The 22430-nt window shown below is 39.9% G+C and overlaps 1 protein-coding gene and 1 pseudogene across 1 annotated transcript; both read right to left on the bottom strand.

Annotated features, from left to right (window-relative positions):
• LOC110434840 lies at positions 116-3597 on the bottom strand (annotated as a pseudogene).
• On the bottom strand, positions 3836-12929 carry LOC8071761 (enhancer of mRNA-decapping protein 4). Its single transcript, XM_002452589.2, has 13 exons — positions 12104-12929; positions 11325-11374; positions 10987-11143; positions 10690-10908; positions 9999-10127; positions 8900-9470; positions 7918-8822; positions 5689-6048; positions 5498-5617; positions 5138-5308; positions 4849-5007; positions 4499-4624; positions 3836-4398 (listed from the first exon to the last, which is right to left on the bottom strand). The coding sequence occupies exons 1-13, from the start codon at positions 12839-12841 to the stop codon at positions 4090-4092; spliced, it is 4014 nt and encodes a 1337-aa protein (XP_002452634.1). The 5' UTR covers positions 12842-12929; the 3' UTR covers positions 3836-4089.

Here is a 22430-nt window from a genome sequence, read left to right as displayed (position 1 = left end):
AATTACAAAATACCGATCCGTATTTTAGCAGCTTGACCCAGTGACATGCGAGATACATTATCCAACTGAAGAACAATCAAAATTAATGTTGTCCCGGTTGATCTGGGCTGCTCATTCAAACTGGTGTAGCTATAGCACAAAGTGCCGTTGCCTTTTTTAGAGTGACACCAAAATTTTCAACCATGTCAATCCCATTCCTTTGGACCTCGTTCGGAATCCTCCATTTGAACTGATTTAACAATGATGCAAGAACCAGATGCACCATCCTGCTGGCCAGTGGCGTCCCAGGTCACCCAGGGCATTTGGCAATACCGAACCGATCGGTTCGGTTCCTCTGTACTCATACAAATTCGGTTCCTGAAAAAACTGGTACCGATCGGTTTCTTAAAAAAATTCGGTACCGAGCTAATTCGGTATCGGTTCTTTCGGTTCGGTTCCGGTATTTACCGAAAGAACCGAACTTATTAGAGCAACATGTAACATCAAGTTTAATAGCCAATTTTAATAAAAAATCAGTGTGATTCATATAGAAATAACAATGTCAAAATCATATATATATATATAAGGCCATAATATAATAGGAGTAGATTAACACAAATATGTAACATAATTGTCTATGATAGACCCATCAACAATATTACATATTGCTAGTAGTCATATTCGATACTAGTTCGGTACTTCGGTTTACCGAGGTACAGAACCGAATATAACTCGGTAAATTCGGTTTCTGAGAACTAGGTACCGAACAGGGAACCAAATTTTTCGGTTTCGGTAAATTCGGTTCGGTTTTCGGTTTTCGGTATTTGGTGGCTGAGTCCCAGAACAGATCCGACGTCCTGCACCAAATGGTATGAGTTCGAAGTCTCCACCTTTAAAATCAGTAGTGCTCTCCAAAAATCTTTCTGGCATAAACTTTTCTGGCTCTTGCCAAATATCTTTGTCTCGGCCCATCGCCCATTCTGTGGTAGCCTCAGCTCGTCGCGGTAACAACAGTGGGCCTGAGGATGCCGTCGAAAAGTTTCTTTGATCACAGCTTGTAGGTAGGGAAGCTGGTCGATTTCAGATTCTTCAATGTTTCTTGCCGAGCCAATGGCTGCTCGAAGCTCATTGCATGTTTTAACCATTGAGACTGGGTTTCTAAGCAACTCCGTTAATGCCCATTCAAATCCTAAAATAAAGATGTAACATAAAGTGTTAGTGACGCCAGAGATATTGGTTTGTTAAATTAAGTGGATATAGTAAGAGAAAAACGGCATACAGTACTCTATATGGTCGTTGTCCCAAGAACTATACACTGCTGAATTGTTCGCTTGAACTTATCTACTGAATCTGCTAGACATTCAACAGTGTTTTTCTCTAACAATAAATTAGCAAAAACAGTTATGTGGTAAGGTGTGCATTGTGTCATCAAGGCTCCTCACTTATGTGATCGCACATGGTTGTACTGTTAACTATTTTTCTCTTAATGAAAAACGGACACTATATGTATGTATTGCTTTTTCTGATCCACGTTGATTGTGACACTGGCACGCGCACACATACATAAATAAATAAACTGTATGTATGTATTGCTTTTTCTGCTTACCGTGAATAATGACAGGAGCGTGTCGCGGCCCAACGCTGTGGAGGTCGTGGTGTCAAGCAACAGGTCGAGGAAGCCGTTCTTCCGGGGGATCGCCGGCATCACGCTCGCACAACCTCCGGTCGATCTCCACGTCGAACACCTGGTGCAGCCGTGCAAACAGCTTCGCCAATCTCCGGCGATATCCTTGCAGATCGGCCCAAGCTAGCGTTGGGAACAAATCCGAGAGATTGGGACTTGCGGCGACCTCCATGATCTCCGTCACCACCTCGTGGAATCCTTTCGACCCGGTGTGGTGTCGTCGAGGTTGGTGAGGTCGCAAGGGAGAATATCGTGCCGCGGGAGACAAGATTCAGGGACGTGGCGAACGCGCCACGCGGCCGGCGTCCACCGCGCTTCCCTGCAGCGCCAGCGTCCGGACGTGGCCCACGAGTTCCTCCACACCTTCTGGCGGCGTAGGTGCTGGAGCGCGTCAAGGCGGCGCGGCGCGAACCGCTCTCGCTCTCAGTTGCCATGATCTTTCTGAGGGCGCGCCAGCGTGCGCGGAGTCCGGGCAACCAGGGCACGGAGTTGTTGGCGTGTGGTCGCCGACGGCATGCGGCACAAACCGATTGGCGAAGACAGCGTCCTGCTTCTGCAGGAGCTCGCGCGCAACATCCGGTGAGGAGATCACCACCGTGGTGACCGCGCCCAGACGGAGCGACATGAGCGGTGTGGCTGGTCGCCGAGGCCTAGGTGGAGGCTGCCGATTAACGGCAGTGGGCGGGGGCGGAGCCCCGGCGAGCGTGGGCATACAGCTCGAGGGACAGAGATTCAGTAACTTGCCTTGAGCAAGTCACGACGTAACTTACCTTCTTCATCCATTCTTCCAAAGTCTTGTTTAGTTCAAATTTTTTTTATAAAATTAAAAAAATTCAGATATTTTCCGTCACATCAAATTTTACAGCACGTGTATGGAACATTAAATATAGATAAAAAATAATTAATTACACAGTTTGTCTATAATTTGCGAGATGAATCTTTTGAGCCTAGTTAATCTATGATCGGATAATATTTATCAAATACAAACGAAAATGCTACACTATCTATTTTGTAAATTTTTTTTGGAACTAAACAAGGCCCAAATCAGATCCAGTGGCTCAAAACAGATCCAGCCCTTCAACTCATGAGACTTGGTTGTATTTTCGGACATAGATAGTAGATAGCAGCATAATTCATAGTTTCAAAAAAAAAGAAAAAAAGTCAATAATTTAGGTCCATAATTCAGATGGACATATACATAGCAGTTTAACAAAGCACAATAAAATACAAGTCCAATCGTAGACTAACTAGACTCAAAAGATTCAGTGGCTCGCAAAATTATGTAATTAGTTATTTTTTATGTATAATTATTTTTTATCTATATTTAATTCTTCATGCATGTGTCATAAGATTTGATGTAACGTGGAATTTCTGAAAAATTTAAAATTTTACAAAAAATATTAGGAACTAAATAAAGTGTTGGAGGAATGAATGTAGGAGGTAAGTTACATTGTGACTTGCCCAAGGCAAGTTACTGAATCCCTGTCCCAGCTCGAGGAAGTATACTGCTGCGAGCAGAGAGACTTGAGACTAGACGCCATGCCAACCACGGAAACAGCATAGCCATTACCATTACTCTGTTCCAGACTGAATCTGCCCATACGTGCGTGGTGAGTCTGGGACCTCCGCTTCTCAGTTAGATTAGATCATAAATATATAGGTTACCGTTCATTGATCTGTTAAAGTATAATTTATCTTTGTTATCTGTACATAAATGTACCTATTTGTGGATAGCATAATGGGATAAGACTGATTTTGAAGAAGCGACCTCGGGCAGCATAAAAATGAGTTCTCGTGGAGTGCGAGCGACGTGCCGACGTCCCACCCTAACTGTTTTCCTTGCAACACCTCCAGACAAAATTAAAAAACGAAGTTCCAAATATTTAGCCAACACCTGATAGAAGCCCTGAAGCACGCTTTAGGCGTCTCGTGATCCTGGCCCATTGGATTCCAATTCCACATCACATAACTAGGAACATCCGAACATGCCAGATCAACCGTCGCCGAATAATCGATCAGAAAAACTCGATTTGCAGTTGCCACCAGAAACAGTGTCAATATTGGACTTCAAAAATTTGTGTGGATCAACCACCACCAAGCGGCTGCTATTGGTTGCAAACTGTCCGAGCTACAAGGTCCCACTGATATATTCGACCCATTTCCATTACGGTATGACGGAAATACAAGACCCAATGATGATATGACAAATGAAAATGACCTAGAGAATTCAAGGATGCTCAATTACTACAATAGTCCAATTTTAACAGAAGCCAAATTTACACCAAGGAGGTAGCCTCCACCCTCTTGAAAGTATTCTCAGCCACAATGTCACACCATCACCCTCCTGGGTTGTTGGTTCCCTTTGACATTCAAAATTTCTCTATACAAGATAGAATAGGCCATACTTCCCAGTTGCATAGCTACAATCACTTGTAGCTAAGCAGAACCGAGTTAATTACATGCATGATCACACGGATGCTGGTGCCATCTGATGCGGTCGTGGTGGGGAGCGTCCGCTGGTGGGCCAACTGGTTGTAGACTTGCTCAAAGATAGGTCGCACATGCACCGCGATCATCTGGTCTGACGGGTTTATTGCCATGGCAACATCTGTCATCCATTGAACCTTTCGTGATGTCTCATTGTGAATGTCAATTGCTAGCTGCTGCAACAAGGCCAGAAGGACCCCCTGGTTAAGAGGTACTGGGGTCATTGCACATAATGCCCGCAAATCAACCTGTAAAGGGGGTATAAGCATCACAAGGCCAAAACAAGGTTGTTATAATATGGGGAACTAGGGTCCATCTTAGCTGATCATTTTGGTGGAAGGAAGATACCTGGGAGCACAGCCACGATACTATGGAAACATCACTCCTTTGAAGAGCCATTGTAAACGCTTCGTCAAACTTGCGTTCAGATATCAGTCTGCTCAGCTCTTTCATTGGATCTAAGGGAGCCTCAGCCTATCACAAAAGGTAGATAAATGTTTAGATGCATGCTTGTTATTTCATCCTTTATATTCTAACTCAACACAAAATAATAAGAATTATCATTAACAGACCAATAGACATAAAACAGATATGAAACTAAATACATGAAACGGAGCAGATATATCACAAGAATGAGATGAAATAAACAAATCCTGATCAGCAGTGTTATTGAAAACGAAAAAATTGTCTGCATCCACCTCTTGGGGGCCACCCATAGGACCATTAAAGGGCTGCAGAGCACTGGTATTATGTGCCTTGGCATTCCCAGAAGTAACAAGTGCCAATAGCTTGCGATTGCCATCAAGTAACTCTGATGAAAAGCTCTGGGTGATTGATGATGCAGAATTGATGGTTTCCTGGGAGTACGAGAAAAAACAAAATACATAAGTCATTTCTTAGCAGATGGCTGGAATGAAATGAGTATCCATCAATTGATGTTCCTATTATTTGGCATAGAATTATATCAAAAGTAGGTCCTCAACTTACTTTTAGAGTTAGCGCTAACGGAGTATGTGCAGCCTCAACTTGCTGCTGAATAGCAATGGAGTGCTCAGACATTCCCTTTTGAAATGCACCATCTATTTGCTCAAACATTGTCTTGCATGTTTGCTCAAACGCGGGAACAAGCAATGATTCAAAGCTAGTACGCAAAGCATCCTGCATGCATCCATTTAAAGCCGATCAGTAGACATAGCATAGCTAAAACAAAGGCACAAATATCATATCTCCTGAACATCTAAAGCAATCTGCAAAGATATTAATGCCTAGCAAACAGATAAAGCACGCCATGTAAAATGCGGAATAATCTGCTGCTTTACAACATCTATATAAAAGGAAGATTCATACCTGAAGAGCCTGTTTTCCAGATGTATGGAACTGCATTTGGATTTGCCTGGCAAGTGTAGCTTCAAGTTTTCCAGTAATAGACTTTTCCAGCTGATTGCACACCTTGTCACCCACCCCTTTCTAAAAACAAATAATCAAATGAGGAAGCATGATAAAATTAAGCATAATAAACACAGAAGGAATTTACTAACCTGAACTGAATCATAAACAGCAGAGGTCAGGCACTTCTCAATAATAGGTGTAATTGCGCGGGCAACAATAGGTCCAAGTGAAGAAATTTCTTTCTTAAGTGACTTCTCCATATTAGAAGGCAAGTCCTTATTTATTGAGTTCGTAATGAGAGTAACCAATTGCTGCATTCGCTCTCTATCAGCCTTTTCACGCTTAGTGTTTTCCTCCTGGAGACGAACCCAAAACGCATCAATATTAGCCTTGATCGATTTCTCTACAGTGCGCCCTAATGATGTCTCAAGTCTTTTGCCCTCCTTTGCGATGGATGCAGGAACCACAGTACTAAGCTGTTTTTCCATGTCCTTCTGCATCCCCATGAGCTGTAATACATAAAAGCACAGTAAATAATGATTAAGAAGCCTGGATACTCATAAAGTTCTATCACAATGTAACATTTATTGAAACAGAAAACCATATAGTTAACTGGGAATTCTTCAGTCCTGTCCTACGGTAACACTAACCAAGTGTAGCATGTCAAATTTAACTGAGCATAAACATAAGTAGAATTCATCTTTCTTCCTAAAAAGAAAACAGTCGCTTTGCTAGTTTTGCAAGCTGACAATAAAAGAATCAAGTTGTAATATTGAACATAATGACCCAAGTCCAGCTGAGGATTCAGCATTAGCCTATGGATATTGTCGCCCAAAACTAGTACATACGGAGTAGAATACAATGAAACTGGATTAAAGTAAAACAAAATTCTGCAGTTTTTTCAGTGAAATTCAGTTTTGCAATGATCTAATTAATCTGTAATCAACTTTTTTTTCTCAATGCAGGACATCAGGACCAAGATGAAAACAGCCAGGTGTAAATAGACCTTGTTTCTGTTGTTGACAGTCAGTAAAAACTTGGCCAGGGTAAAAAAGAACAGGAAAAAAACTCTAATAAGGTGGGGATTGAGAAACTAGATTTATCTACTTTGCATTCATTTCGAGCCTAATTGGATTTGCACAGGGTTATCCCTACTCATGAAAATAAGCTAAACCAGGGAACCTGACCATCTCCACTTTAAGAATAATTTTCAAGATTACTTCTAGAACCTGGGCACGAAAACTTGAAAAAAAAAACTTGTGGCTTGTTTTGTACTACCTCTGTCAACAAAAGAGTGCAATTTTAGATGCAATTTCCATTAAATTGCATAAAGTACAAAACATACGGTAAAAATATTAATGTTCAGGACACCAAATAAGAATACTATGAAAATACAACTCAAAAAAATCTAATTATACTTATTTGATATAACAAATATTTATGTTTTTTTTATATATAGGCAGTCAAAACTTAAGATACTTTAACATGGTACTGTGCTAGAATTGCATCCTTTTCTGGATGGAGTACATAAGGTCAATAAGATGTCATAAGGTACTTTCTCAAGCTAAAATGCACTCAAACTGTACAATAAGAGTACAGGATGTCCTGGTCATTTTTAGAATTTATATGATGACTACCAGTAAGTTGTTGCTCTAGTAAAAGACTGTTCACATGAACTGATGAACATGTATTTTCCACACCGACATGAACATGTATTTATATAGCATTAGTACAATTTATCACTTAGTGACATTTCCTTACAAGCAGTACCAAAGCAAGGATAGAGATTGGTTAGGTGGCTTGAGTAGCACTCCTCAGGTCCTCAACTCCTCGTGGGAGCAAATTTCAGGCTGGAGTTAAAAAAAAATCCCCTCGTCTATCCCACACCAAAGCACAGGTCTGAGGCCCGGACCTGGGCTTGGTCGTAATCACATGGGCTACGGTGTTGCTATGTATGGGTGGGGCAGGGGTTCAGAGATTTTCTCGATCTGCGTGTGGTCTTTTTTTTCTTAGATTTTTTTAGACAGAGAGAGGGAGGGATATGGAAAGAGAGGGGGAGAGGGAGAGGGAGAGAAAATGATTGACTTAAGGTCTAAGATTAACTTTTGGTATTGGCACTGCAAACTGCCTGCTTAAAAGATGAAATTGCAGTAAATTGGGCAAGTTCGCTGCAGCTGCTGCTGCAGTTCGTGAACTAAAAAGATGTACAAGACAACTGCTACAGCTGCAAGCTGCAGCGAGCAGGCCCAATGCAACAATGTTGCACTAAAATGTTTAGCAATATTCTGTAAAAAATAAAACAGATAAAATTGTAACAAATGGATAATCCAATAATGTATGTGGTATTGTGCTTCACTCAGGGCAATGCAGGTTCATACCTGTTGCAGCATCCCTTGTGTGGCAGCAGCTTCTGGGAAGGAGCTGGCAGGTAGGTATGTGGAGCTCAAAGGCTCATGTGACTCAGTTGAATTGAAAGCACTCACAGGAGGAGATGGCTGACCAGATGTTTGAGGGTGCAAAACTTTCTCCTCTTTCGTAAACGATGATGATTGCTCCCTGGAGGCAGAGGAGTAATCAATTTTCTCAGGGATTTCCACAAACTTCTTCAGAACATTTTCATCAGCAACACCAATCTGGTCTGATGCCCGTCGATCAGATGATGACTGTGATTCTTCCACACTGTACTTATCAGTTGTAACTGAGCGCTCACTGATCATTTCAACAGTTTGCTCCAAGGAACTCTGAGTTTTCTCCATATTCTCACAAACAATCTGAGTTTCCTTGACAGCTTCAAGTCCTACATTTTGATCTGGTTTACTCTCATCAATATGCTTTGGTTCCACTTCTGCAACCCGGGAACTTCTGCTGGAAACATCTTGACTTTTTCCTCCATCAGATTTGGAGACATCATTGTTTTCAGCAGACGAGAGAGTGCCCGATATAATTTCAGATGGAGTAACCAAGTGTGTAGCATTCCCTCCAACCTGAAACATCAAACGGGGATTTGGAAGCATTGGAACATCACTGTGACCATCTCTTGGCTCATCTTTTACCAAGATATCTTTTCTAATGGGCATGGGTGTATCTTGTCTTTTCAAAGCATCACGTTCCTTGTTTCTATTTGTTGTATAGTCAAAGGCTGATTGATCTATATCACGAGTTCCAGGTGCTGGTCCTGATCCAGGAACCTCCATCTTTGGTGCAAGAGGTGCAGATGGAAGAGGCATGGAACCATCACCTTCTGAGTATGCAAGCGGTGGCGCTGATGGTTTCAGATCAACATCTGCAGACAAATCACAAGAAATAACTACTTCTGAAATTTAACTGAAAGAATTAAATAAGAAAATGCAACTGCATTACCTGCAGACTGGTCAATAGTTGGTTTACTCAAAACACTGACAGAGTAAGAGTCTGTGAAACTAGTTCCTGTAGATGACTCTGTTCCTGCCATTTCCAGAGGCGCCTCGTAAACACGGGAAATAGCAGGATCTCTTCCAAACCCAGTACTATCAGCTGTAGGAGGCGAACAGAGTGATAACTCTAGACCATATTGCTGAATGGCCATAGTTTGAACACAATAGACTTGAACAACTTGTTCACCATCTGGTTGGCTTTCGTGTGTTCCAGTGAGGCTTAGTATAGGCATTGCAACTGTGAAATCTGCTATATAGTCTAAGCGAGTAGAGGCAGGATCTGGGCCATACTCAACATGCACGGCATAGATAGCGTTCTTTTTAGCATTCGCAAGCAAAATCAGGCTTGCTTGAGGCAGCACTGCAACCTGGTTGAAAAATGCCTCTTCGACTCTAGGTTCCAGAGAACTAACAAGTTCCAAGGTCTGAGTACACTTCCAAGTCTCAGAATCGCTTGGCAATAACCAGCCATCTTCATTAGTAGAAGCCCAAATTTTAACTTCTCGATTCAGAGGACCCTGCACCATCAACAAAAGGTTAAACCAATTGTGAAGATATCTAATTAAAACAAAAAGGTTTTTTCTCACGGAATATTTAAGGGCATAACTACATTGTTATTTCTTTCCTAAAAGGAACACCATGGATAAACATTTTATCCAATTTATAAAACATTTCATAGATTACCCAATTCTGGGCTATCTTAGGTTCATAATTCATAGCATTTGTAGCCAGCTAGTACCCCATTCAGGGTTTAATTTTATTTCAAAATGTAATATGACACTGCTATGAGACATTTTAACTGAAACAAGAACTAGGACTTGATCTTTGGTTGAGGGATGCAGTATGCATTGTATTAATAATGTGGTACAGGGGCACTCATTTATAATTTGGCAGTAGGAGTTTCAAGCTGCTGAATCGATAGTTTGGCTGACCATAGCTTGCCAGAAAAAAATATCAAAATCAGATGCAAAAGAAAATCACAAGCTTAAAAGAACATGTGAACATAATAAAAGATTGGTGAAGTTTAAACACATAAGACTACATACCGCAGTAATTAGATTTATATGATTTGGTCGTTCAGGTGCTGTAAGAAAAGCAACTGAATAAACAGCTTGACCATCATGGGGCTTAAAAATTGATAATGGCACTTGTTTGCGATCATCCCAGATCTTAACCTGCAAAGATAAACAATATACATCATAAAAGGGCCAGTAGAAATGCATGGCACTTCTCCAGATAACATTGTTCCTAGCATGCAAATTTCTGGCCAGCTAAGGCATAAAACTGTTGATAGCTTGGTCAATGGTTTTAAGCCAGCAGCTGGTACTGTTTTCCAGTGAATTGCTACCAGAAGCCTCACTGCATGGGAGATTTTTTAACAAAGGCTACACACCTACGGACAGGTGTCACAAAAAAAATGGCCAGCTAAGGCATAAAACTTTTTTATCCTTTCTTCCAATACAACAGTTTTGCAATATAAACATGTATTTTAGGACATTACTGTTTAAGCGGCTACTGTCTGGAAGATTCCAAAATTGTATGAAAGAGGGGTTTAGAGTCTAATAAGATTGAACCACAGAGATACATATTCACATTTGAGCTTATAGAACAGATAGAGTACTTAACAAATTGACTATTCACGTGATAAGTTCTGAGTAAGCTTAAGGTACCATTCAAATCAAAAGAATGCAGTTTTGCAAAATATTCAATGACAAAAGCAGTAAGTTTAGTACGAACCGTGCCATCCTTGGATCCAGAGGCCAGGCGTGTGCTCATCCATTGAGATATGGACAAATCAGTCACATCACCATCATGCTTACCAACTAAGCGAACACCATCAATAAGCTTTTCAAGATGACATTTAACAGGTTCTTCCACAGTGAAGTCTTTTCCTCTACCCACTTTAGTTGTGTCTATTCTTAAGACACAGTTCCCAATTCCAACAAATAGAATCTCCTACAGGATAAAGGTTTAATTCACTTTGTAGGTTGATGTGCAAAAAAAAATATTGAGGGGTGTGGTGTAAGGCTTTACTTGCTTATGCGAGTGCCAACATATCCTTGGATGGTAAGCTTCAGCCTCACCTACAACCTGGATGGCGATTTCAATCTTTCCAGTAATTTGTGGTTTATTTTCTTCATCAGGTCCTTCATCGATCCTCCACACATATATCCGCCCATCTACGCTCGCGCTGCAGAAGATCGAAGCAAATTAGGACGTGGAGACCAGAGTCTACCAGAAGTAATAATATGTATATACTAGAAGCAACAAGATAAATTCCAATGCAATACAAGATAACAAGATAATAGCCAGCAAACAGATCACTGGTTAGTGCAGTGGTAACTGATCATCCCATCATTTTGTATTAGTACCTTGCCAAACGATGGACATCCTCAGCAAAGAAAGCCATGTCTGTCACCCTCTGCGACAAAAACAGAATGGCAACAGGATAGATCAAACAAATGCAGTCACATGCTGAGTAAAATTAATGAATCCACAAGGGAAAAAAGGAGCACATGGCAATATAATAAAACTAACAAAAATTGACATACAAAATCACTAACTTTTTATGTCAGTGCTTAGAATTGCACAACGTATCACACATCTCATCATCTGTGTTAATAAACCGAGATTTATGTGGATGAGTTGTGTGCACGAGTAACTCACTGAGAAAAGAATGGCTACATATACAACTATGTTCTTCAAGCTCAGCTCACTAGATTAAAAACAACTGTGTGTGTGTGCTCACATACAATACTATTTCAGCCTTATTCTAACACACAAGCAGACTGAAAAACATATCAAGCCACCCTGTTAGTCTGTCCGAAATGGTTAACTTATTAATCTCATATTGGAAACAAACAAAAAAGTGGTCAAAACAAAACTAACAATCTATATTACGAAGCCCTATACAGCACACGCAGATGAGCATGGCACAAGAAAAAAAGATATGCATCAATATGCTCAATTAAAAACTATGTGACTATCTCATGGAAATAGGTTTCTCTTCAAGTTTTCGCCACAAGGCCATGCCACTTTCAACTCAGTTGGACCATGTACATGAGATGAAAATGCTGGACGGTCATTAGTCTCAACATTTATACACAATACTAACCAATGACTATATATCTCTTGATCTGCATGCTCATACCTGTGTGTGGCCACGGAGAAGTGAGCGGAGTGCGGTGTTGATGTTCAGCACACGGATGTTACCGAGCTTGAGCCCATACACGATGTACGTCCGGTTCACAGCTATTTGTCTGCCCAGCACGAGCCCCGGATCCGATGTGTACTTGGTAATCGGTGTTACCTCCAGCTGCGGTGGCTGCGCTTCCCCGGGCAGCCTCGAGTCAACATCGTGCACCGCTCGCTCCCCGGTGCCAAGTAACCGTCCCCTGGGCACCTTGCTGCTGGTGCTGCTCAGCATCCTGGCCGGCGGCGCGGATGGCATCGCTGGGAGCGGCTGCGGCTGCGCGAACTCCGACGTGGGCGGGGGCATGGAGACGGCGGTCTCGAGTTGGGTCGGCCCGGAGTTCCCGAGTAGCTGCATGAGGCGCGCGCCGGGGTTGGGGCCCGGGGCGGCGGCGTTGGGGTTAGCGTTCGGGTTGGGGTTGAGGTTTGGGTTTGGCATGGGGAAGGAGACAACGGGGCGGGGCATGGCGTGGGGGTCCTGCGGGTAGTGGATGTAGGGTCCGCGGTGGAAGGGCGGGGTCACCGGAGGGTAGGAGTAGGGACCGGACGGCGGCGGCGGGCCAGCCGGGCCTCCGGCGACGCCGGGGAAGATGGTGTTGGGGGTGGGGGTGGGCATGGGGTTCGGTGGCCTGAAGAGCTTCCCGATCTCGAATGGTGGGTTGGGATTAGGGTTAGGGTTTCCGCTCGGAGACGCCATGGGAGGCGGCTGGGGAGAGGGAGAGGAGGTGGCAGTGGAGCAGATCTGAACTGGGGAAGGGAGGAGGACGAAGTGGAGGTGCGTGGAAGGGCAAAGTCTAGGTGGAGTGGAGGCCTGGAGGGTGCTTGTCTTTTCGCGTTGCACCCTGCAGTTTGACTTTATAGCAACAAGGCCCCTGAATGTTGAGTGCATTTTTATAGACATGCATTATTACTTGTTGAGACTACAAATTAGCTCCAATTAATTATGATTGGTTAGACTAAAAATTAGCTCAAATCATATACACTTATAAAGCTAAATTCCACTAGATGAATTCTCTCTTTATGTAAGGTGTCCACATCATTCCCCACTAAATGTTCTATCTCTTCATGTAAAGTGTCCACATCATTCCCCACTAAGTCCATGTCATCTCATATTAATTAAAAAAATAACCATGTCATCTATATCATGCGAAATACTTTAAATCTTTAATCTATTAACATATAAGTCGTATACATACACTATTTGTTTCATCACCAATTCCTCTATATTATAACCAAATATTAGTTTTTCTTCTATTAGCTTAGCAACTTTTTACTAGATCTAATACAATAAAATATATGCAAGTCAAATTCATATACACACACACACACACACACACACACATATATATATATATATATATATATATATATATATATATATATATATATATATATATATATATATATATATATATATATATATATATATATATATATATATATATATATATATATATATATATATATATATATATATATATATATATATATATATATATATATATATATATATATATATATATATATATATATATATATATATATATATATATATATATATATATATATATATATATATATATATACACACACACACACATAATATAATGAATACCATATATTAATGTTATGTATATAATGATTTATTTTTAAGAAAATCCTACAGCAACGCGCGGGGAATTTACCTAGTTAATTTTAATTGACTAACTAGCTGATTAATAACTGCTAAATACTAAGCAAAAAAATTTAACATACCTATTAGCACTCTTGTTTAGATGCACTAGAGTCAATTCTAATTAGTTTTTAGATATCTAGTAATTAGCCTTTGGATCCAAATATACCTTTAGCGGTGTTGTTGTATCAAGACTTTTGGTAGTCAAACCGCCTTGACACATCAAAACTGATGTGTCAAGGCGCTTTAACAAATGGAAATCAAAACTGTTAGCACTGTCATAAACCAAGGTATTGTTTAGTTCCCAAAAGATTTTACAAAAAAATTTCAGATTCCTTGACACATCGAATCTTGCAGTATATATGCATGAAGTATTTAATATATGTAAAAATAATAACTAATTGTACAATTTATTTGTAATTTGCGAGACGAATCTTTTGAGCCTAGTTAGTCTATAATTGGACAATATTTGTCAAATACAATCGAAAGTGCTATAGTGTCCATTTTGCAAAAAAATAAAATGGAACTAAACAAGGCCCAAGGCTTTAGAAATCGCAAATAAATGAAATGTCTTATGTAGAAATTACTATTTTGAAATAAAAAGATTACATTTGTGGACCTTGATTTTTGTTACTCCATTACAGTGTTGGAATTGACACAGAGATGCATGTTGCTCCAATAAATCTACCCTAAGGACCTAAAAGGAGAAAATAGTTTTCTTCATATTATAACATAAGGAGCAATTAAGAATTGAAAAGTTTACTAACTCTACCATATGATTCAAAACTAACTTGTATGTTACTTCCTTCATTTAAAATTATAATTGACTCTAAATTTTCTAACTTTGATAAAACTTTATATAATGAGCTACCGGCATAGTAGTCTACATGCTATCTCCTGATTTTATTAGATTATAGTCAAACGGCTGTGACTTTGACAAAGTTTATAGAAGGAGTTATAAGCAAATCTTTATTAAACTCTATCCTTAGAATATGTCTTTATAACATATTTGTAAATGTTAATACATTTTTACTAACAAATTGGCCATATTTCATAAACATGACTTAAGACAAAAGTTAAAATAAACTTTAATTTGAAACACATGGACCTATATGCTGCAAATATATTTCCATGTGAAACACCATCACAATGAATTTGATAAAAGCATTACATAAATTTATGATATTGATAACATGTTTCTTTTGTACACTTGTGAATGGAGAAATTCACTTTCTATTAATAATTGGTTCAATCCAAAGGGATGGAAAAAGTTGCCAAACAGTTGCCTTTTCAAAGTACCACATAGTACTACCACTTTTGTCCCATTGACGACTCGGGCTCCATCTCCACATCCTTCTTCCAAATAGCAGGTCACTGGAGGTGCCGTGTGCAATTCCCGTCGCCTTTCCAAGTACAGTAGATACACAGTATTGTTTTCCAACGAATTCGCTTGAGAGTAACGCTTTGTTTAGTAAAAAGAATTCAAGATTCTTCGTCAATGCATGTTTCATAAGAGTGTTATGCACATTAAATATAGTGCCACATAAGCAAAATTGTTGACTTGGCAGGATCATTAAATGAAGGAGTTTCATCATATGAGAGAGGAGTTTCATCCCCATGAAACTCCTGTGGCTCGGTTACCTAGTTTATAGTCTTGGTAACTGTGTCATGAAACTGTGCATTGAGACTGGCCTTACGGAACATGTATGGAGCATTAAATATAGATTAGAAAAATAACTAATTATACAGTTTCTCTGTAATTTGCAAGACGAATCTTTTGAGCCTAATTAATCCATAGTTGGATAATAATTATGAAATACAAATAAAAGTGCTATGATAGCTAAACTTAATTTTTTTGTGAACTAAGGCCTAGTTTAGTTTTCAAAAATTTTCAAGATTCCTGTCACATTGAATCTTTAGACGTATGCATGAAGAAATAAATATAGACGAAAAAAACCAATTATATAGTTTTTTTATTTATGAGATAAATTTTTAAGCCTAGTTAGTTTATGATTAGACAATGATTATTAAATACAAATAAAAGTGCTATAGTAACTAGCCAAAAAAATTAGCGAAGTAAGGCCTACATGTTTAGTTCTCAAAAAGTTTTTGCAAAATTTTTCAGATTGTACAGCATATACACGGAGCACTAAATATGCTTAAAAGAAATAACTAATTGTATAGTTTATCTATAATTTACGAGACGAATCTTTTGAGCCTAGTCAATCTATGATTGAACAATATTTATTAAATAAAAAATGCTAAAATGTCTATTTTATAGAAAATTTTGGAACTAAACAGGTCCAAGGTCTAAGGCCTTGTTTAGTTGCGAAAACTTTTTTGAATTTTGTTACTGTAGTACTTTCGTTTTTTATTTGATAAATATTGTCCAATCATGAAGTAACTAGATTTAAAAAAATTGTCTTTCATTTTACAGACAAATTGTACAATTAATTTTTGTTTTTATCTATATTTAATGTTTCATGCATGTGTCGTAAGATTTGATAGAGGAAGAATCTTGAAAAGTTTTTAGTTTTTAGTGGAAACTAAACAAACCCAAGAAATCTCTGCATCTGCTGGGTATTTGCGAGCGAGGTCAGGCTCTCGTTGAGGCCGCATCGGACGGGGCAGGTGTAGGCACCTGCGTAAAGGTCCCGCTGCCGTACGATTCGCTCGGGCGGAGACGGCGGCGCGCGACGAGGTGGAATGGTACGGCAGCACGTGCGCGGCATGCAGCATGCCTCCCGAAGTCGCCACACGATCCGGCCTCTCCTTTCGAGCGCAGCAGCCGCCAACCAGAGGCCACACAGCCTGCGGCTCTGCGAGCATCAGTGGAAACGGCGCCTCCTGATCTGTATATGTTCCCCTGTGATAATTGGATGCAGCTCCCAAGCAACGATTTCCAAACAAAGTACGTACCATTTCAACGAGCCTTTGCTGCTTGGGCCTTGTTTAGTTCATCCAAAACCAGAAAGTTTTTAAGATTTCTCGTTACGTCAAATTTTACAGTACATACCTGAAACATTAAATATAGACAGAAACAAAAACTAATTACATAGTTTGTTTAGAAATCGCGAGACGAATATTTTGACTCTAGTTAGTCCATGATTGAACAATATTTGCCACAAGCAAACAAAAATATTACGTCTAAACAAGATCTTAATCCGTTTGTTTTTGCATCCTGGAAAAGAGGTTTGAGTCTGGCCCACACCGCACCACACCGCAGAAGGAACTTGGCATGGCTGTAGCCTGGAGGCCATTAAGTCAAAAGTCCCATGCAAATTGGCGACTATGATTGGTGGACCTTTTTCCCTCGGCCATATAATTGGCTATCATCTTCTTGACGCCTCCACTCGCTGCATATAGGGCTTATTTAGCTCCTACTTTTTGTACCAATTACTATTAGAAGGCTAAGGCCTTGTTTAGATGCACCTAAAAACTCAAAACTTTACAAGATTCACCATCCACATCGAATCTTGCGGCATATGCATGGAACATTAAATATATATAAAAAAGATAACTAATTGCACAGTTTACCTATAAATCATGAGACAAATCTTTTAAGCCTAGTTGCTCCATGATTAAACAATGTTTGTCAAATAAAAACGAAAATGCTACAGTGTCAAAATTCAAAAAGTTTTTGGATCTAAACAAGGCCTAAACATAGGCAAAAAGAAAACAACTCACTTCCTTCGGAACGATAGATCACGCTAACATAGTCTAATTGGTGGTTAGAGTCTATTATCTCTCATTAACCCATGTTTAATCCTTTTACAAGGTAGGCTCGTTCTGAGCTGTGGATTCCAAACAGACTCTTAGAGTATCTCCTAGAGTTTCCAAACTCCACTATCAATCTTGTTTTTTTTTTTGTGAGGCTGGGAAAAAACGTTCTCTGATAACTACATATCTCATCTCCTTGGGAAAATCAATCTGGTTGTGACGATCTCATGTCCAGTCTCTCCAGGCAACACTAGCTAACAGAGACATCAAGAGGAACGTGATCCAAGCTGATGCAACCTGTTCTCTCGCAATCATCCCGGCCCGCTCCGTAGAAAAAGCATGAGCTAGAGACACAAAGATCCTCGATGTTTTGAGTAGCATTTCCTTCAAGATGGTGGCTCATAAAGAGCACTCGACAGGGTAATGCAAAAGTTTACGGAGACACACGGGCCAACAAGCAAGAATCGTTAGGGGGAGAGGAAACAAAATGGATAGAACCATAGCTGCTTGATAGGGACAGAGCCTTCATCCTTCCGGATAGTAACGGGAGGTGTTTCATTTTCAAATGCGAAGGTACGTAGTATTATTACTCCGCTGCAGGATAATGGATATATATTCATGTGGGCTATATTAATCCTGGATACATGTCAAATCATGGCAGTCGAAAGCTGCTGTAGGAGTGAACGACTACATACAAGTACTTGCCACAGACTTGACAGCCAAACCACCACCTTGGTCGTGGCCATTCTCAATGGTCAGAGCATACCAACCGTTTTGTAAATAAGCTTTACATTCACGTATTTGTAAAAAAGTCTTAAAAACACTTATCCAACGGTTTGACATTTAGACTTTGCAATTTTGTTAACTTGACAAAAAGAGAGGAAGGATTGACATATATGTCAAACCTGTTCACATTTGGCATTGGGAAATTGGCGCGAAGTGATTAATGCTAAACCATTGGAGATCGCCTCTTTTCACCTTTGCCATATTTTTTTGAGACTTGGCAAACTCCCTCATTTGCCAAAACAAACGGTTGGGATGCTCTCAGCAGTTTGTCTGATTGAGAATATAAACGGTGTCGCTATCACCAAATGATCAAATAAAACGCTGTTATTATTTCCTGGATCTTCAACTCCTCGTGCTTGGCAGCGCACCTAATATTGTCTGCACGCCATGTCGTCCGATCAAGTAAACCTCGCTCATCATTTGGCGACCAGTGTTCTTTGAATTTGAGCGTGGCATCTTGGCAACGTGGTGATCGACACCGGAGCAACCAGTCTAGCTAGTGCACCAGGAAGAGGACCCCTGTCCCCAGCACTGCACCGCAGTATTGCATATCTGGGTCTTGTTTAGTTCCCATAATATTTTGTAAAATGACCAACATTCCTCGTTACATCGAATCTTGCGGCACATGCATAGAGCAGTAAACATAAATAAAAAAAATAACTAATTATACAGTTTACCTGTAATTTGCGAAACGAATCTTTTGAGTCTAGTTAGTCTATGATTGGACAATATTTATCAAATACAAACGAAAGTGCTACTATTTCTATTTTGCAAAAAAATTTAGAAGTAAACAAGGCCTTGGATTGCTCGGCGCACGTCGTGTCATCCCGTCATTCGCTGGCAATGGCCGAGACTTCTTTTTCCTGAGGCCTAGGGAGCAACAACAATACGTATGTATATCAATGAGTCCATACAAACGAGGTCTCACAACAACAGTCAACGGTTAAATTTCAAAGCATATATAATGTGTTTGGATTGGTTGATCCGGCGTGTCACGGTAAAATAAAAAAAAAACTACACACTCCACTTTCCGTATCTCTTGCACATGAGAGAGAAGTCTCTGCGCTATATTTTTGGTCTCTAAGCTCCCTCCTCGCGTCAAATCTAACCCGCCTTCCCAACACCATCGGCTAGCTTTCTAAACCAACGGCTCTTCGTTTGTTATTTATAATGTATTGTGTCAAAATGTACAATGCAAAAAAGTTTTTTGTTGTCTTGCGAGCTACTCTAAGTGGCTAGCTTTTGCTATTTCTATCCTATAGACTTCTCTCTCACAATGTTTCAATCACCTTATACTGAATATTTAATTCATTATGAATTGCTTTCTCATAACATTGTGATTGCTCTTATGGCATTACGGACAGATATAGTCAGATGTAGGAGTATCCATGGATATGTATTTTGCTGCGGTACTCTCTGTACGAGCCATTCACATTTTATTGTGATTGAATGGTTATGACCACCTAGACGGTACTACGTGAAATATATATACGTATTTATTTCGTGAGAACTGTTTCAATACTCTTCTTTCTAAAAATATAATTACACATATCTCAAAAGCAACCATCTAATTAATTAAATATTTTTTTTTAATTATTTTCCAAATGGGTTGCACATGGGCTCATTCCATCGAAGCCCATGCCAAGTTTGGACCCAAATCCCCTTGTTCCCGTTGGTTTCGATTACGTGAGGTTCGCCAAGGAGCAGATATCAGTTCCGCCGCCGGTAGCACGCCACTGCCTTCAACTCCGCGTTGCTCGTACCGCCACAAGATCGTGTGTAGCCAATCGTTCGCTGCCTGTTCCTTTCATTTCCATGAGGTTCGGCAACGTGCGCTCGCCGTCGTGGAATCGCCACATGCCGCTAGGAGGTGATGATCGCCGCCGCCGAACAGAGCCTGGGCGCCGCGTCCATGGCTGCGTGTGGTCCGTCGGATCAAACTCCAAATCTGAAGTGGCGTCAAAATCTGAATCCTGACAGAACGAGACATGCAAACTCAAAGAATTAAGTTGTTCTATATTCCTTTCTGAGTTTTGATGAGGAATATTTCTTTGGAGGCGTCCCAGTGTTCTTCGCTATTGTTTGGTAGTGGCGCTTATGCGGTTTTTTAGGATCGGAAACATGATGGGTTTAATGGTCTGTGTCTTGACTTCTGAACATTTCGTACGCCTGCAACGTACTTGAGACTTGTGACTTGTGAGTGATTTTTTTTTTCTAAGGGCAAAATTTGAGTCTACCACTCGACGGACGTGAACCTGGTTAATCATGTCATTTTGTCACTGTTTCACCTTTTGCTTTGGTCTGCACCGATTTATTTGGCTATCTTGATCGATTGACTTTGCTCATTGTTTTGCTTCCCTTAGCTAAGAGGTCAGATCTGGTGAAGGATAAGTTCTCTGTTTCATCAACAGTTTTGGGCTAGTTAATTTCATCTGAATAACGATTCACAATTTGCGGAGGAATCACACTTTTGGACAAAATTAGCAGCATGTTTGAACCAACGACTCGGCATCATGTGTTCAACATTCACCCTAGAAAAGATACAATATTTGTTGGAGAGTAAACTCAATGTCTTACAATAGTTAGTTCGTACATTCGTAAAGACCTCTAGTCCTAGCTAGGTAAGGTTTACAAAGGCCTTGTTTAGATCACCACAAAATTCAAAAAAAAAAAAAATCAAAATTCCCAATCTTACGGCATATGCATAGAGCACTAAATATACAAAAAGTAATTGCACAGTTTGTCTGTAATCTATGAGACGAAACTTTTGAGCCTACTTAGTCTATAATTGGATAATAATTATTAAATAGAAATAAAATTACTATAATATTAAAATTCAAAAACTTTTCAGAACTAAACAAGGCCAAGTTATAAGAGCTGAAGAGCTGAATCCTAGAAGAAGGGTACAAGACCTAGCACAACGTCGAGTGGCCAGGGGAAAGGAAGCAGAAATTGTCTCTAGCAATTGTCAGCGCCCCGGTTCTACTATTACAATACTATACCTTACATGGACGCACGGTTCTGTCATCTATATGCTAGTGTGCTGTATTCCATGGGCAGCGGAGTTCCTCGTTCGACAGTGATGCTATTGCTCATACCGATCCGCAGCTGATCACAGATCAGATGTGTGTCTGGAAACAGGAAATGGACCAGTCAGTCGTGTAGTACTCAATCCATCCCAAATTACAAACATTTTGACTTTTTCAACACTAAATTTGACCACTCATTTTATTTAAAAATTTGTGTAAAATATTAATTCTTTTATTATGGTTTGGTTTATTAATAATTTTTTAAATGACTTAAATTTAACTATATTTTTATAAAAAAATTTAAATAAAATGAATAGTTAAACTTAAAATAAAAAATCAATCGTCTTATAATTCGGAGATAGTACTATTGTGCATTGATCTTCTTGGACTGCCCGATCCACAAGCGGCACAGGCTTTCTGCAGCAGCTCCTCGTACCGCGAGAATGGCATGCTTGGCCTCATGCTCATGCTGCCAGTCGACACTGGAGAGCCCTCCGGTCATGGTCAAGAACGCATCACCCTTTCGCTGCGCTCTCTGGCTCTCTGCAATCGTGAGCGCAACTGCGCAGGCAGGGTACGATAAGTCACGGACGAGTACATGTATATACGTACATCTCCAAAGAACAAAAAAAAGGCGAAAAAGCCAGCCGCAGCTGAAGGTTTCATTAGCTCGTAACCAAGTGAGCAGAAAACTGTACAATTTCCTCCGAAAACAAGTCAATGCTCCCACATTACAGACTTCAGAATTCATAGTTTCCTTGCGTCATTTTATCATTTTAAACTGTGGCTACTCCTCTCTCCATCCCTAAATAAATTAACTCTTAGAATCATGCTTAGCCATCCTTTCTTTCTTATAGAAAAATATTTCTTAAATATATGACACAGAAAAAAATATATCTCATATTGTATTGAACTATTATAATCTTGTGTCATAAATATTAGTCCATTTTTTATTCAAAAAAAAAATATTAGTCCATTTTTTTTTATAAAATTTAGTTGATTAAATCTAAAAAGTTTGACTTAGAAGACCTTGAGATGTTGATTTGATTTATGGAGGGAGTAGTGCAGGCTAAGCTAGT

This window comes from Sorghum bicolor, chromosome 4, assembly GCF_000003195.3.
Source record: "Sorghum bicolor cultivar BTx623 chromosome 4, Sorghum_bicolor_NCBIv3, whole genome shotgun sequence".
Lineage (NCBI taxonomy): Eukaryota > Viridiplantae > Streptophyta > Magnoliopsida > Poales > Poaceae > Sorghum > Sorghum bicolor.
The sequence above is the reverse complement of the archived record's forward strand: the minus strand, read 5'-3'. Positions and strand labels throughout refer to the sequence as shown.

What these genes read in the sequence shown, in the direction of transcription:
- LOC8071761 (XM_002452589.2), bottom strand. Translation starts at nt 12,841, where the DNA reads ATGGCGTCTCCGAGCGGAAACCCTAACCCTAATCCCAACCCACCATTC. An exon ending in CTATGGGTGGCCCCCAAGAG is followed by an intron (nt 4,625 to 4,848) that starts GTGGATGCAGAC and finishes CTTTTGTGATAG; the next exon opens with GCTGAGGCTCCCTTAGATCC. An exon ending in TATCGTGGCTGTGCTCCCAG is followed by an intron (nt 4,399 to 4,498) that starts GTATCTTCCTTC and finishes CCCCCTTTACAG; the next exon opens with GTTGATTTGCGGGCATTATG.